The sequence below is a fragment of the Sorex fumeus genome, unplaced genomic scaffold (assembly GCF_029834395.1).
Source record: "Sorex fumeus unplaced genomic scaffold, SorFum_2.1 ptg000002l, whole genome shotgun sequence".
Lineage (NCBI taxonomy): Eukaryota > Metazoa > Chordata > Mammalia > Eulipotyphla > Soricidae > Sorex > Sorex fumeus.
In genome coordinates this window covers 11671070-11687434 of record NW_026606059.1, presented here as the reverse complement: position 1 = coordinate 11687434, position 16365 = coordinate 11671070, and the positions used below count along the sequence as shown (strand labels likewise).

General features: G+C 44.3%; 1 protein-coding gene across 2 annotated transcripts in view; it reads right to left on the bottom strand.

The window, feature by feature from the left end:
• The window catches only part of NBN (nibrin), a 58273-nt gene that overhangs the window by 21879 nt on the left and 20029 nt on the right, over positions 1–16365 (bottom strand). For both annotated transcript variants that reach the window (XR_008795508.1, XM_056137597.1), the window contains exons 9-13: positions 13953–14079; positions 10865–11131; positions 9439–9874; positions 4453–4524; positions 2927–3082 (exon numbers count right to left, since the gene is read on the bottom strand). Coding sequence is in view for 1 of the 2 variants with exons in the window: in XM_056137597.1 (XP_055993572.1) it covers positions 2927–3082; positions 4453–4524; positions 9439–9874; positions 10865–11131; positions 13953–14079 (1058 nt within the window). In the remaining variant the exon portion in view is untranslated. The remainder of the gene's footprint in view (positions 1–2926; positions 3083–4452; positions 4525–9438; positions 9875–10864; positions 11132–13952; positions 14080–16365) is intronic.

Here is a 16365-nt window from a genome sequence, read left to right as displayed (position 1 = left end):
TCTGGGCATAAACCACTGAGTACTTCAGCAAGGACGACTGAAAAAGAAGTGTGAGCACCACAGCTTAGGTGTGTGCATTATATGTCATGCTAAGGATATTAAAAGTTTAAGTCCCTTCTAGTACCTTCATGAAAATTTAAGTCTTGTGATGGGAATTTTTACTGTTTAGAAATTAAAGACAGGCTGAAAAAAAAAACATCATGTAAAAAGGCTTATCAAGCTAGTGGCTAATCTAGTTTTTATGAGGTAATAAATACTTAATATCTATCGGACATATTATGAAAATTTTAATGTGCAAGATGAAAAGTCAATGTTCAATTAGATTCACCTTTCAGGCCATTCCTGGCAGTGCTCAATGCCACCAGAGCCACTTGGCAGCAACATACAACTGGGGACCCAACTCAGGGCCTTGAGTCTCCAAGGATCCCCTCCCAGCTGGGCCCAAGCCCTGGGCATTGTCTCAGCTCTACACAATATTTGAGTCATGTTGCCTTGAATCCTTCCCTTCTATTTTTGCTGTGTTTGCCAACTGGAGTCAACACACTCGTTAACAGCGCTCACACACGACTCTAGAGCTCACACAAGTGGCAGAGGGTGGCTGGATTCTTTGCATACTGTTAGGTTTGTGGTGCCTTGAAGACTGAGAACTTTGTTGTGCCTCAATATGGCTCAGCATACACAGGCACTGCCAGGACTACACACTAGCCTCTCACACCCAAAGGGGGCAACCTGCCACCAAGCTGTCCCTGGGCCCAGAAGAGTTTGGGTTTACTTTAGTTTTTAGGTTTCACCTGGCAATGCTCAGGGCTTACTCCTGGCTCTGCACTCAGGAACTACTCCTAGCGGTGCTCGGGGGACCACATGGGATGCTGGGAATCGAACCCGGGTTACTCACGCACAAGGCAAATGCCCTACCTGCTGTCCTATTGCTCCAGTCCCCCTCAGCAGTATTTTAAGTACTTTTTGGCCCTAGGAGAATTCCCCCCAGTCTTCTTTGGTTGGACAAGAAATCAAAAAAGGTCAGTAATAAATTTGGTAATAAGTATATGGAACATTTACATGATAGTAAATTCTAATGGAAAGCTGGGAGGATCAGTAATAATGGTCCTGGATTAAGGGACCTGGGGTATCAAGGAGAAGCAGGGGTATTACATATCATTTTTACACTGAGAATAAAGACCCTCGTAGCACTTCACTGATAAATTTACATCTGGATAACCAAACTACATCCTTCAAGGTTAAAAGGCAAAAGAAGTCCAAATGCGTTTTGGTTCTGAGATTAGGAAAAGAGCAAAAGTCAGAGCTAGGGCAAGAGCTTCCTTTCAGGCTCTGGGACCTTCCTTTGCTCTTAATTTAAAATGACCTGAACCCCAGAGTTAAGAGACAGTGCACAGGAGTCAAGGTGCTCGCTCTTCAGCCAGCCGACCCTTGTTTAATCCCTGCACAGCATATGGTGTTTTGGATATTTAGAGAAATCTCCGATTCTCTCATCAGAGGTGATCAAATCAAATCCATATACACTTAACAGTCTCAATGTACTCATTGTAAAAAGATAACAATTTATTTTATTTATCTATTTTTTCTTTTTTAATTTTTGGGTCAGACCCGGCAACGCTCAGGGGTTACTCCTAGTTTTGCACAGGAATTATTCCTGGAGGTGCTCGGAGAACAATATGGAATGCTGGGGATCGAACCCAGGTGGGTCGCATGCAAGGCAAACTGGCAAACTGAACTGTTGCTCTGGCCTCAACAGAATATTTTAAGGGTTTTAAATTTTTCCGAATTTTGTACTTTTTTTAAAAAAAACCACTTCTGCTATCACTTCATCAATTAAAAAAAAAAAAACAAACACAGTATGGCAGCTGGAACAACAGTACAGTGGGCAGGGCATTTGCCTTGCATGCAGCTGACCCCAGTTTAATGTCCGGCACTACAATCGTCCCCAGCTCCCTGCCAGAAGTGATCCCTGAGCACTGCTGGATACAGCCCAAAAAAACAAAACCTATGATTTTTTTTTCATTTTGAGTTTACAATAAGAGTTTGAAAAGTGCTATTTAATATGAAACAACCATGGAGTGAAAATGTCCTGTGCTATTCAAAAGTCAGCTGTGGGGTGCTAATAAGCAACAGGTATTATGTGAGTACGATATCCCGTATTGTGGAACACTTCCTAGTATAAGTAAATTTTAGATTCCTCAACAGTATAGTAGACTGTCACTGTCACTGTCCTCCCATTGTTCATGGATTAGCTCAAGCAGGCCCAGTAACGTCTCCATCGTGAGACTTGTTGTTACTGTGTTTGGCATAGTGAATACGTTATGGGTAGCTAGCCAGGCTTTGCCTTGCGGGTGAGATACTCTCAGTAGCTTGCTGGGCTCTCCGAGAGGGGCGGACAAATCAAACCTGGGCCGACTAGGTCGGCCACGTGCAAGGCAAATGTTCTATGCGCTGTGCTGGAAAATGCTACAAGTAGAATGAAAATACAGGAACATCTCAGTCACAGCAAAATTCATACAGAACAAGTCTGAGAGGAAAGAAGGAGTTTATTACTCTTTTATGGAGGGGGGTGTTGGGGCCACACCCAGTGGTGCTCAGGGTTCGCTCCTGGTGGGCTTGGGGAACCCTATGGAGCACCGGGGACTGAACCCGGGTGGGCAGCATGCAAGGCAGTGTCCCAGCTGCTGTGTTCTCTCTCTGACCCTTCTTGTTTGTTCCGGGGACACGGCAAGTGGCGCTCGTGGCTTGTTCTGCTCTGCTCTATCCAGCCTGATGCTCTCCGGCTCTCCGAACTACCTCTCCAGCCCAATTCTTAGCTCGGAAGCAGAAGAAACAGCATCAGAATGAATGCTTTTACTACCACTTAGCACCAATTTCTAAAAACATTCCAACTGCCCTCCTGTGACACTTCAGTTAAACGAATACCTACCTTCTTGAATTTCTTGAAATTCTTTAATTGACCATAATCATGATTTACACTAGATGCCTTTCTGGAGTCAGAATTACTAACCACCAGTGATCTGAATTCCGTCAGTAACAGGTTCCTTGGCAGCATCTCTTCATCCTCCTGAAGTTTGTCATTATTCTTAAGTGAGGTTAAGATAGACACGGAGGAAGAAAGAAGAAGGAAAAGGAAAATTACTCGTTATTTAGAGATCTATAGAAATTCAAAAACCCGAAAATAAAGGTGGAAAGGTCTGATCTGGGACCTGCACTTAAGAGTCAATCTGATTTACTTCAAAATGAGACAAAAATTCCAACTCGCTAACCTTCTAGCATTTATAATGCACTCAATTGGTGGCAGAAGAATTAAAAAAAAATAGTATTTCTAATGTACTATTCTGTTCTAGGCACAGTACCTTAGAATTGCTTTCTTCTTTTCATTGAAGCCATAGGAAGATATTTATATTGAAGCCACATAAGAAGATATTTGCATATATTATAATCTATTTTTATAAAGAACCTCAGGAAAGCAATGATTGTAGACATATTACCTCAATAACAGACATGCTAAGTTTTCCCACCTTAATAGTTAGTAATTCCGTTTAAGATTCTTTCCTGTTGCTGGATAAGATGGTTTGCTTTATGTCAATCACTATTAATAAATTGTTTACCACTATTCAAGGAAGGCCATCCTAGTATTTTCAAAAATGACAGTCATGGTCCTCCCAATGTTCATCGATTTGCTTGAGCAGGCCCAGTAACATCTCCATTGTGAGACTTGTTGTTACTGTGTTTGGCATATCGAATATGTCACGGGGAGCTTCCGTGTGGGCGAGATACTCTTGGTAACTTGCCAGGCTCTCCGAGAGGGGCGGAGGAATTGAACCCGGCTCTCCCGAAGCAAGGCAAACGCCCTACCGCTATGCTATCGCTCCAGCCCTTCAAAATTCAATTAACTATATATTCATAAGGAATTTGCTAATAGTCTGACAGGGGAAAGAAGGAAAAAGGGAAACTCAAAAGATTCAGTTTACAGGAATGAAACAAAATCAGGAATAAGAATACAAAGTAATAATGGCCCAGAACTTTACAAATGTTTCATAGCCACTGATGTAATTTACAACATTGTTGGACAAATGTCTACCTGATTTTACAAAAGCAAAGAATCTGACATTCATAAATGTAAAAATGATGTATTCAAGGACCTTATGGAGCAAAGGGCAGAGAAACTTAGGGTTCATAACCTGATTAACCTATTTTCAGAAGTAGCAAATCACCAAAGACAAAAATTGCAGAGAAATATAGCTAACCCTAAAAACTGCAAACTGACAGATGTCGATGAGATCACTTGACAGCCCATAAGTAGAATCGTCACAGAAATAAAAATTCACTAGTGATGGGATGGGTGCTGAAATATTATCTGCCTAAAACTATACTATCAACAACTTTGTAAATCACGGTTCTTAATTTAAAACTTAAAAAGAAATACAAAACAATAAATAAAAATCTCACAGGTAGTTCTTCTTTCGTTGACCATAGTGGTTCTTTCTTGACATCACATTTCTTCCCAATTTCATTTTCTTGCTAAATAAAGGAAAGATTGGTATCGGAATTATAAAATGGTAACTTTCCAAAGCAGTTCTAAAGAAACCCTAGTATAAAACCGACTTTGCAAAGACTCCTGCCGGGCGCATCCCTGCCCAGGAACTGTCTTACTCTCAGTCCTGGCGTGGAGTCTTAGCTCCTCCCTTCCCACCAAGCCCCAGAGGCCTGACTGCTCTACTAGAAACATTTCCCTGCCTCTCTCTCTCCTCTCTGTCTCCGCCCTCACATTTGTCTAGGCAAATTTCTTTAAATAAAATTATTTCACTTCAGTAAAAAAAAAAATAATAAAATGTCTTTCTGAAAAACCCCAAGGTAGCTATGATTTTGACCAAGTTACCCAATAATAGAAATAGAATTAGAAAAAATTCATTGTAATATTGCATAACAACGAAGACCAGCAGCGACCTAAGTTGTAAGTCATGTAACTTACATGCTGGATACTTAATATGTTAGGCTCATACATATGAATAAAAGAGGCACATAAGCAGTTGATTCCAAGTCTGCTAAACAAGATTTACAAGAGAAAGTATTACTAATTATCTGTAGATGGCAAAGCTATCAATGAACATACACACCGTCACACCACACCCACCACCCTACCAAACAGTCTATTTTCCCTCCATCAGGGTCTACTGGCCTGTCACCTCCCCAAAATCCTCTGTAATATTTGTACCCACCCCAACTTGAGGCAATTTCAGCTCATCAGGTCGAAATAAACATAGTATCAGATTCTTTTAATTTCTGAGTATCCACAAAGCCTTTCTCACAACAAATTCCTGAGAGAGCAAAACTGAAAGAATTAAATGTAGGCTCACTTGGCCTAGTTAAGACTGAGAAATTGTGTCAATTTAATGCTGTAATGTTGCAATATAATGCTGTACTCAGGCAAGAGGTTAGAAAGACGGAAATGCATTTCCAAAGGTTTGTCAGAATGATCTAAGTGGAACCTAACCTTGTAAACACTTAAAACACTTAATAAGCAGCCTTAACTGAGATCCCAGAAGGGCTTGGAGTTAAATTATAATGCAGATAGAATAAATGTATCTTAATAAAGGTATATATTATGTATATATCACTCAGCTCCTGGGAGAGAACAAGGCAGAGTCTCCTACCCTATGCCTGACTGTCTCCACCAGGGCCCAACAGCTGAAGACCACCAGGGCCCAGCCAAGGCCATGCTGGGACCACTCTCCACACACTTGGATGAGCCTCACGCATAAAAGAACTGGCAGAGGAACCCAGGTGTGTGGGACCCGGGGCTGAGATCTCCAAGCCTGCACGGTTTGGGACTGGACCTGCCAGTAACTAGACAGTTACACCCACCAACTGCCGTGTAACTCCAACAACGGCCAGGATCCAGAGATTATCACACTCAGTTCCTGGATCCAGAGATTATCACACTCAGTTCTCCTACCCTATGCCTGACTGTCTCCACCAGGGCCCAACAGCTGAAGACCACCAGGGCCCAGTCAAGGCCATGCTGGGACCACTCTCCACACACTTGGATGAGCCTCACGCATAAAAGAACTGGCAGAGGAACCCAGGTGTGTGGGACCCGGTGCTGAGATCTCCAAGCCTGCACGGTTTGGGACTGGACCTGCCAGTAACTAGACAGTTACACCCACCAACTGCCGTGTAACTCCAACAACGGCCAGGATCCAGAGATTATCACACTCAGCTCCCGGAAGCGCACGGACGCGGCAGCGTGACATCTTATCATCTCATCCTAATTTGGTCAAACTGTCAGGCTACCAAATGTAACCTGCCCACACGGCAGAGTCTGGCAAACTCCCCGTGGTATACCCAATATGCCAAATACCAGTAACAATGATGGGTCTCATTCTCCTAACCCTGAAAAAGCCTTGAATATGGCACTTTTAAAAAAAATCTCAGGGCTAGGACGAAGAAGACGTTACTGGCACCTGCTCGAGGCAATCGACGAACAACAGGGTGGTCGTGATCGTGATTGTGATATATATATATATATATATGTATATATATATATATAAATAAATGTAGAAAATCCTTTGGATTTCAACAAATATTTCATTAAACTAATTTCTCACCCTCCTCTCTAGTGGAATACAATGGTTAAATATATAAATTGCTTGGATCAATTAACCTCATTTGTAAAGTGAGTGAATCCTAAAAGCTCTGCTAATGAAGAACGCTTCTGTCTCAGTCTGGATAGAGTGGAATCGGATATCCCAGGATCGATCTTCCTTCCGTACTAACTGAACCAAGTTCATTAGAATTGTCCGGGCTCTCTGTTAACCAAGGGTGAGGGCTGGGGAAAGCAGAGACCATCACTAAACCCCAGGTACCCCTACTCATCACCTGGGGATCTTCCATCACTAAACCTCAGGTACCCCCAACTCATCACCTGGGACCCTCCACTCTCCGGCCGTGTGCAGAGCCGAGGAAGGCAGCCACACTGCTGCTGCACCTCCACTGGGGGAAATCCCTAAGCTACTTACTAAACAATTCAGAGAGACGGCAAAAGAATTTCTAAAAAGATAAAAGGAGGGGCTGGAGCAATAGCACAGCAGGTAGGGCGTTTGCCTTGCACGCAGTCAACCTAGGTTCAATTCCCAGCATCCCATATGGTCCCCCGAGCACTGCCAGGGGTAATTCCTGAGTGCATGAATCAGGAGTAACTCCTGTGCATCGCTGGGTGTGACCCAAAAAGCAAAAATAAATAAATAAATAAAATAAAAAGATAAAAGGAAAAAGGAGGAAGCACCGCGCTGAGAACCAGAATCACTGGGGTTCAGGTCTGTTCATTTATATATTTGTTTTTCTTCTTTAAAATGTTTTAAATTTCCTCTTTTAAAATCAAATCCCCATGATTCACCAAGTTCTAAAGTGATTCATGGCTGCGCTCAGGAGTACCATGACCCAGCGTACCACGACCCAGCATCATCCTCTGGCCGGGTCCACTTCGGCACCAAGGTCTCCACTCCCCTCCCGCCCTGCTGCCTCCCAGGCACGCACTATTTCCCACCTGCCTTTCTTCTTTCCCCTTAGAAGAAGGGGAAAGCACAACACGGCCGCTGAGCAGGTGCCATGCATGTCACTGGACCTCCTTTATCGCTGCGGCAGTGGCCACTTCCCACCCTGCCTCTGCCTCTTCCTGAACACCTCTCCCGTTTCTCGTGCCTCTGGGCACCTGTTATTCTCAATGTCTAGGGTTTCTTTACAACACACCTAGCAGAGGAGGGAGCTTGCTCTGTGCCCGGGAACCCTGATTTATAGGAAGTTTGCCAGGTGGTACTGATGCAGCGATGCAGAGAGGAGCCTGGGGGAGTCGCTCTGGAGAAACGACCACGAGGCCTTCAAAGGGTTCCACTGCACAGTTCAATGACTCGCACTGCTGCATGTGGCGGCCCTCCCTTCCCTTCTCCCCCATAAGGACTTACATTCCCACACTTAGCCAGGGCCCATGGGCAGTAGGGATGGCCGGCGTCAAAACTGACAGTGGAACTCTGCGGAAATCACAGCATCAAGTGCTGATGTTGTAAAATCTAGGCTCCCTCCTACTGGCCTACCAGGTTATTAGCTTAGGCACAGCTTCTCACTTACAGAGAGTAGGTCACTCCCTGATGCCTACAACAGCAAATACATGAAAGTTTTCTTAGAGTGGGGAAGACAAATTATTCAAATGAAAATTGAAATTCCAAGTAATGTTATACAAGTTTTGCCTAAAAAAAAAAAAAAAAGACCAATCAGGGGCTGAAGCAATAGCACAGCGGGTAGGGCATTTGTATTGCACATGGCTGACAGGGTTCTATTCCCAGAATCCCATACGGTCCCCCGAGGACCTCTAGGAGTAATTCCTGAGTGCAGAGCCAGGAGTAATCCCTGCGCATCGTTGGATGTGACCCAAAAAGGAAAAAAAAAAAAGACCAATCAGAAACATTGTCTTATTAGTTTTCCCCTTTCTGTGCCTGATTAAGGCATCTCTTATGCTGACCCTCATATTCAAATGTTTGCTAGGATACAGATCAACACAGAAAGTGAGTAGGACAACTACTAGCTGCCATTAGTTAGATCATACTATGCATCACTTAATAATGGGGCACATTCTTAGAAGGGTGTTATAAGGTGTTTTTTTCTCATTGCACAGATGGACCCACTGCAGTAGACTTTTGTTATGTTCAGGGGTCACAAGGTAAAAAACCACAGGAGTAAATTAAGCACAAAGGAAATGATGCCACCAGGAGATCAGTAGATGTGAGACGTGTAGGCATCTGTGGGCTAAAATGCTGAACTGTGACAGCTCCTATGTCACTGGATGCTGATTTGGGGACTCCCATAAGGTACGTGGTCTGCCCCTGCCTGAAGCATCACTGCGAGTATTAGCGAGTACTACTGCCATCACTTGAGTATGCTCGTACTACTACCTCTACTGTGCTGAGGTCACATCGGCGGCGTGCGGGGACGATTCCTGGGTCACTACTCAGGGCTACTCCCAACAGGGCTTGGGGGCACTGGGGGACCCGGCTCGAACCTGGGGCTCCAGGATGCCAGCACACCTAGCAGCCCTTGGGCATTCTCACTGGCCCCAAGTCAAACACTATTTTTAAAAACTTTACTCTTTCCTTTTGGTTTGGGGGCCCATACCCGGCTTTGTTCAGGGCTTACTCTCGGCTCTGTGCTTAGGGATGGGGAGACCAGAGAGAGTGCTGGGGACAGACGCTGACTGTGACACGGTCTCTCAGCCCCAATGGCTAGTTTTAACATCCTCCTTATACACCAACAAATTCTTCTACTTCACCCCAATGTTGAAGATACCGTCTCTTCTCAAGATGAAGACTGCATTACCCACAATAAAAATGTCTTTGTAACACTCAAGGATCTATTTCCAACAGTCATTAAAAAAAGGTTACTTACAGAGATTTTATTTTCTAGCTCCACTTCATCATTAAAAATGCCATTTGTTTCAATATCCAATTTTGGCCGTTTACTCTTATTTTTAATGCTGTCTTCTTTTTGAACTTTCACTTTGACATCTAATTCTGATTTCATGTCCTTGAGCAGCTGTTCCAATACTTCATCTTCTATGCCAATATCATCCATTTCTTTTCTTTTTCCCGGCTGTAGCTCTTCTATAGAAAGAGATTTACTAGCAGAATTTTTCACAGTGGATTTTAAATCTGTAAATAGACTATCTGAATTTTTGTCCACAGGCTCATTCTGGGATAGATTTTGCTCCTTATTTTTCCAGAGTGAGGATGAAATGGGCATTGTTTGTTCTGAAAGAGAACAAGACATTTCGGTTCTTGCAGATTTAGATGAAGACACTTCTTCATTTTCGTCATCCCTGTCCCTTCGGTTTGGAAGGAAAGAAAACACAAATAAAAAAATGAACACAGGTAGGGAACTTTTCACTTAGCAATATACATGCCTCCCATTGAATTAAAAACAATTCTTGGTTTTATCAGTAATCTTGTTGGGAACCAAAATAACAAACATTTGGAAATACTACAGAGTCCATACACTCTACTATTCTGATCATCCTCGTGGCTGGAATCATATGGACAGCTTGATCTTTACTGGAGTGACAACAGTTAATAGTTGTGGAGGAAAACGTAGAAAAATACAAAAAAGACACGTATGTAGGCAATAATGCACTATTTAATAATGTGGAGTGGGAAAATCACCCCCCATTCAGGAATGTACCTGAAGACAATGAAATGGATGAATGAGCTGTACTCAAAGTAAGTCAGAGTTGATAAAATTCACAATAAATCACAGACCAACACTGCAAGTGTAACAGGACCAAGTTTTCTTTGCTTTTGTGAGGGAGACGGAACAGTGGGGTCCCCCTGGGGTGTCAGGGGCCATTTCCATAAATGCTTAGGAGCCAGCCATTCTTGGTGGTACTCAGCTGGTGCTAGGGACTGAAGCTTGGCTCCTCCATGTGAAGCTCTCACTCCACCCTACTTTCCTATCATTTTTCAACAAACACCAAATTCTTTATTCACCTGAAGGGGCTGTAGTTAATAGTGCAGCCGTAAGAGTGCTTGCCTTGAATGTGTGGGTAAGTGGGATCTTGGATTCAGTCGTCAGCAACACACCTACTTATCTATTTATCAATCTATCTATCCATCCAACCACCCACTATTCCCTCCCTCCCTCCTACCATCCTAAGACCCAGAGAGAGAGGACACAAAAGTTTGAGAACCTAATGACCTTAGCGACATATCAACATTTCCGAGAGTAACAACATTCTCTAGAAGCGTGTTTGAGCAGACGAACATTCTTTCTAATCACACGGCAAGTCCTAGTACAAAGAGAATAAATCTTACGAACATACCTTTTTCTGGCAGAAGGCTGAAAGTAGTTTTTGATGGTGTTCGTCTGCTGCTGTGAAGTCCGATCTCTACTTTTATTCACACCCCAAAATGTAGTTGGTGAAAGCTGGTAGCTTGGGGCCTTCATCTGATCCTGAGTTTTGGCTGTATTATTGTGAGGGCTTATTTGGGAGGGTTCCTTTAAAATAGATACTTCTTGTGAAGACTTTCCGAAATTCTGCTCCATTCTGGGGACTTTGACATCTTTTGGCCTTTCACTCAAATCCATACTGTAGCGAGAAAGAAGAATACAAAGTGATCACTCGAGTTTGTGATAATTTTGGACACAAAGTCCCTTAAAAAGCACTAGTGTGAGGTGCTAGAGAAAAAAGTAGAGCAGGAAGCGGGTGTAAGGCGTTTTCCTTACACACACCTGACCAGGATTCGATCCTCAGCATCCCGTATCATCTCCTGGAGTAATCTGCACAGCCAGGAGTGACCCCAAGCACAGCTGAGTGTGAAACAGAGACTAAAAACAAAACCCCAAAGCACTAGTGAGGGCGCAGGAAGGGAGCATTTGCAGTGTGCACTGAGGGGCAAGCGTGCTCGACTCTCGTGTCCGAGGGCTCCAGCTCAACCCAGCACAGCCCCCCCCCTCCCCGTGGCAGAGCAAGTGTGGGAGCCCCGTGGCCGTGAGGCTGCCAGCACCCCCGTCATGAGGCTAGCCCAATGGTCCCAGGAAGTGAGCCCTGAAATGAGCTCTGTGCACAAGCAAAACTAACAGATGGAAAAGCAGACAAGGAATAATCTATTAATTTAGTACCATATCAAAAATGGCCTATTCGTTGAATTTAAACTGAATTACATACTTTTATTCCCAGCCAGATGACATCATCTCTGCAAGTAAGCTATGAGAAAAAGATTGTACTGCTCTTGTTTTGGGGTCAAACTTGGTGCTGGCGGCTACTCCGGGCGAGGTGCCTGGGGTTGCCAGGAGGTGCAGGGATCGGAACTGGGCCACTCCGAGCAGTGCCTGCACGCTCCCCATCAGCCCGACCCTTAGCACATCAGAAAACCACTCGAAACACATGTACGTGGGCTGGAGAAGGGAATACAGAGTTTAGGGACTTGCATAGTACGAGGTTGAAATTCTGGCTCTGCAAAACGTCCCCTGAGCACTACCAGGCCTGGCCCTGGAGCACTGCTGGGTGTGGGCGCTCGCATCCTGCCAAAGAAACACCCTCCCCCCAAATACAAACCACACATATTCATACACAATCCCAAGTCAAGTACATATTATACTTTTACTATTCTTATATGCCACACATATAAAATAAAACTCGTACTCAGTGCTGTTAAAAACACCAAGAGTTTCTCTTTAGGAAGTGTTGTATGAGGGGCATGGGGTTTGGGCCACACCGAGGTGCTCAGGGCTTATTCCAGGCAGTGCTTACAGGATGCCGGGATTCACACCAGGGTGGGCTGCATGCAAGGCAAGCGAAGCCTCTGCAGCCTCTCTTTGGAAAAAAGCTTCACCAGGGGTTAGAGAGGAGAACAAGTAAGACACTTGCCTGCCCACAAATGACCTGGGTCCCGTCCCCAGTACTGCATCCCATGAATACTGCCAGGAGTAATCCCTGAGGAGGGCCAACCCTTTGCCCCCACTCCAACGTTTTATCAAAAGGCTGGAGGACAAGCCTGACATGTACCAGTGTACAAGGCCCTGAGTATGATTCCTGGCACCCAAAAGCTTCTCTGGAACTATTTGTGGCATTCCCCAAAGAAAACCACAGCCGACACGACAGCACAAGTTACATATGGCCTCAGTATAAAACATGGGTGTGTTGGGGCTGGAGAGATAGCACAGCGGGTAGGGCGTTTGCCTTGCACGCGGCCGACCCGGGTTCGATTCCCAGCATCCCATATGGTCCCCTGAGCGCCGCCAGGAGTAACTCCTGAGTGCAAAGCCAGGAGTAACCCCTGTGCATCGCCAGGTGTGACCCGAAAAGCGAAAAAAATAAATAAAATAAATAAAGCATGGGTGTAGCAAACACAGAGCAAAGTCTAATACAGAAAATATGCAGCATTGTAGGTGAATTTCAACATGAATAGTCATCATGGAATGTAGCACTGCAGCACTGTCCTCCCGTTGTTCATCCATTTGCTCGCGCAGGCCCAGTAATGTCTCCATTGTGAGACTTGTTGTTACTGTGTTTGGAATATCGAATATATCATGGGTAGTTTTCCAGGCTTTGCTGTGCGGGTGAGATACTCTTGGTAGCTTGCCGGGCTCTCCGAGAGGGATGGAGGAATTGAACCTGGCTTGGCCAGGCAGGCTGCGCACAAGGCAAACGCCCTACTGCTGTGCTATCGCTCCAGCCCATCATGGAATATATAAAATAAAATACACTGTCTTAAATGGAATCGATTATAGAATACAAAAAACTTCCCTTACTTTCTAAAATACAGAGCAAAAACTCTTCACATAAAAAGAACTACACAGAAAATATTTGTGAATAAATACTAATTATATTTAGAAGATGCATAGTAGTAGTCTACAGTGTAAAATTGGTAATATATAGTCTTTGGTGTAAATTGGCAAGGACAAAAAAGTTTTTATCTTATGGACTGCAGGCCAAATATGGTCTGTCAGTTTTCATAAGTTAAGTGTGACTGGAAGAACACCACACTAATTCACTCACATGCCATTTCTGGCTACTTTAATGCTACAGCGAGGGCTGATAGCCCCAACAGAGGTCAATGGTCCACAAGCCAAAAGCATTTACTTGCCAAGCCAGCCAATGGGTTGTGTCCACACTTAGCATGAAGGAATCCCGGGTTCAATCCCACTATCTGGTCCCCTGACCACAGAGCCAGGAGTAGCCCCTGAGCACTGACGGGTATGGATCCAAAACAAAAAAAAAATATCCAAATCTTCCATCTTTTATAGGATGTTGGCTGTTCCTTGTCCAGAAAAACTGTCATCTCTGGAAGATCACTCTCCAAACTTCTGTTTCCTAAGAGATGAGCTGCACACAGTGCTGCCATCAGAAGCACACTGCTAAATTCCTGAGAGGATAGTAATGACAGCTTAGTAACCAGAAGCCTTACCAGGTGTCTGCCTGCTCCGATTCGGAGTCTGTTGCACCTGCTGTAGCAATCACCTGCGTTACTGGCATCAAACTGTCATTCAGTGATGAGCTCTGGGAAAGGCTTGGTGCTGAAGCCATCTTCCATCCTGTAAGTTACACAAGGGAAGAATCAGGATGTCGGAGAGTAAGAGGGACATTTGACCGGTAAAATGATTAGACAGGGGCTGGAGCAATAGTACAGAGGGTAGGGCGTTTGCCTTGCACGCGGCTGATCTGTGCTCGAGTCCCAGCATCCCATCTGGTTCCCCAAGCACCACCAGGAATAATTCCTGAGTGCAGAACCAGGAGTAACCCCTGAGCATCGCTGGGAGTGACCCCCCCCAAAAAAGAAATGATTAGACAGCCATGCTGAAAAGATCAACCAGATTATATAGCACAGGATCATCTCTAGTCAATGGAGTCAGAACTATTCAATTTAATAGCCTATAGCTTATATAATAGCCTACAGCAACTTGTTGGTGTCTGTCATGGATTTTCCAAAGTGAAGTAAACTGAAAGCCATAGCAGATCATTACTGTGCCTTTACAAATTCTCTGTGACGTACAAAGAAAGCAAAAGAAACATAAAAAGGAATCAACTTCAGTTGTAATTCAAATTATACTTTAATAGACAAAAACGTTTCACTGTTGTCCTTTAAAGATAAATTTCCCTACAGAAAATGTCTCCAGCATTCTGTCCTTGCAAATAAAAACTAATGTGAAGCTTTTGAGAATAAATATGATTTTGAAAGAAGAAAGGTAAACGATTTTGGTATTTTTAAAATTAGGGTTTTTTTGTTATTATTGAATCCCCCTTAGATTCATAATTACAGAGTTGTTTGGTGATTGGGTGTCAGTCATACAACGTTCCAACACCCATCTCTTCTCCAGTATACAATTTCTCATCACCAATGTCCTCAGTTTCCCTCCTACCCGCCTCTATGGCAGGTACTTTTCTTCTCTAGAAGAGAGGTAAAACTTCTTAGATGAAAAAAATTTTTTTTGTCACTGCAGAATATCATACTTAATAGGTTTATTTTATTCAGAATAGCAACAATTCAAGTTCCCCTGTTTTGAGGGAGGGGGCCACACCCGGCGGTGCTCAGGGCTTACTCTTGGCTTGGTGCTTAGGGATCACTCCTGAAGCTGCCGAGGACAGAACCAGGATCAGCCACGTGCAAGGCCTTAACCCCTGGATTATCTCTGTGGCTCACAAGTGATTTGATTTTAAAGTTAGAAAGAAGGGGCCAGAGCGATAGTACAGCAGGCAGGGCATTTGCTTTGCACGTGGCTGACCTGGGTTCAATCCCCGGCATCCTGTATAGTCCCCTGAGTAATTTGATAATAAAATGAGCCAGAAGTCATTTCTGAGTGTAAAGTCAGGAAGAACCCCTGAGTATCCAAAGTGGAATACACAACACAAAAATTCTGACACAGAGGAGAGTTACAGAAGAGGAAAAGAGGTTATAAAAACTCAAAGTAAGTAAGTGAGCATAGTGGAATGAGTTTACTTTTTTGGTTTTTCAAGGGATTTTTATTTTTAAAGGTCAGCCCTGGCAGAGACGTAGGGGTTATTCCTGGCGGTATTCAGGGGACTGACCCCAGGTCCTCTGCAGGCAAAGGCAGAGCTCAGGAGTCCCACCCTGAAAGGCAACGCCGGCACTCTGGGGCCAGAAGTCAGGATGAGCGCAGACTCCAGGGACCATCCATGGCTCGTGTCCTCTGTAGGGAGAAGCGTAAGCAAAGGGTGGCCACAGGCTGAACTCTTGAGGACTCCGCAGCCTAGACAAAGGGTGTGAGGATTTATGTGACTTTCAGGCAGCTTCTATGCAAAGGAATAGTGAGTCTAGTGGCAACGTTTGTAACTAGGCAATGGAATGAGGATGGAAGCAAGATCATTACTGGGTGAGTTCCAGCGTTCTCTGGGATGAAGCGTTTCAGAGCGGGCCACGGCCACGGGTCAGAAGTGCTGGCACAGCTTCTGAGCAAAGCCAGAGCAGGGGACTTTCAGGCTTTGTTGATGGAGAGGGAAAGAAACACTGAAATCACTGAACTCTGCCGTCTTATTTCCATAAGAGGCATCACTCTAGTCCTTTCCAGGATAATCTATGAAAACGGGCTATGAGCTTAGAATCGGCCAAAGCGAAGCCACCGCCCGCCCCCAACGCTACACCCCTAATGAGATGCCCTGGCTACACACCAGGATATTCCAAATAATGGAGAAAGTAAAATTGCATTAAAAAAAGTGTTCCTGAAGCATATGTCCAGTGGAGAACTAGATTTACAAAAGGGTAAATGAAGGAGAGTTTACAAATGGAGGCTGGACCCCAGATGTAGCTTCGTGGAACAACAGACGTTTTACAGGTGTGAGGCCCTGGGTGCAGGCACCCAAAT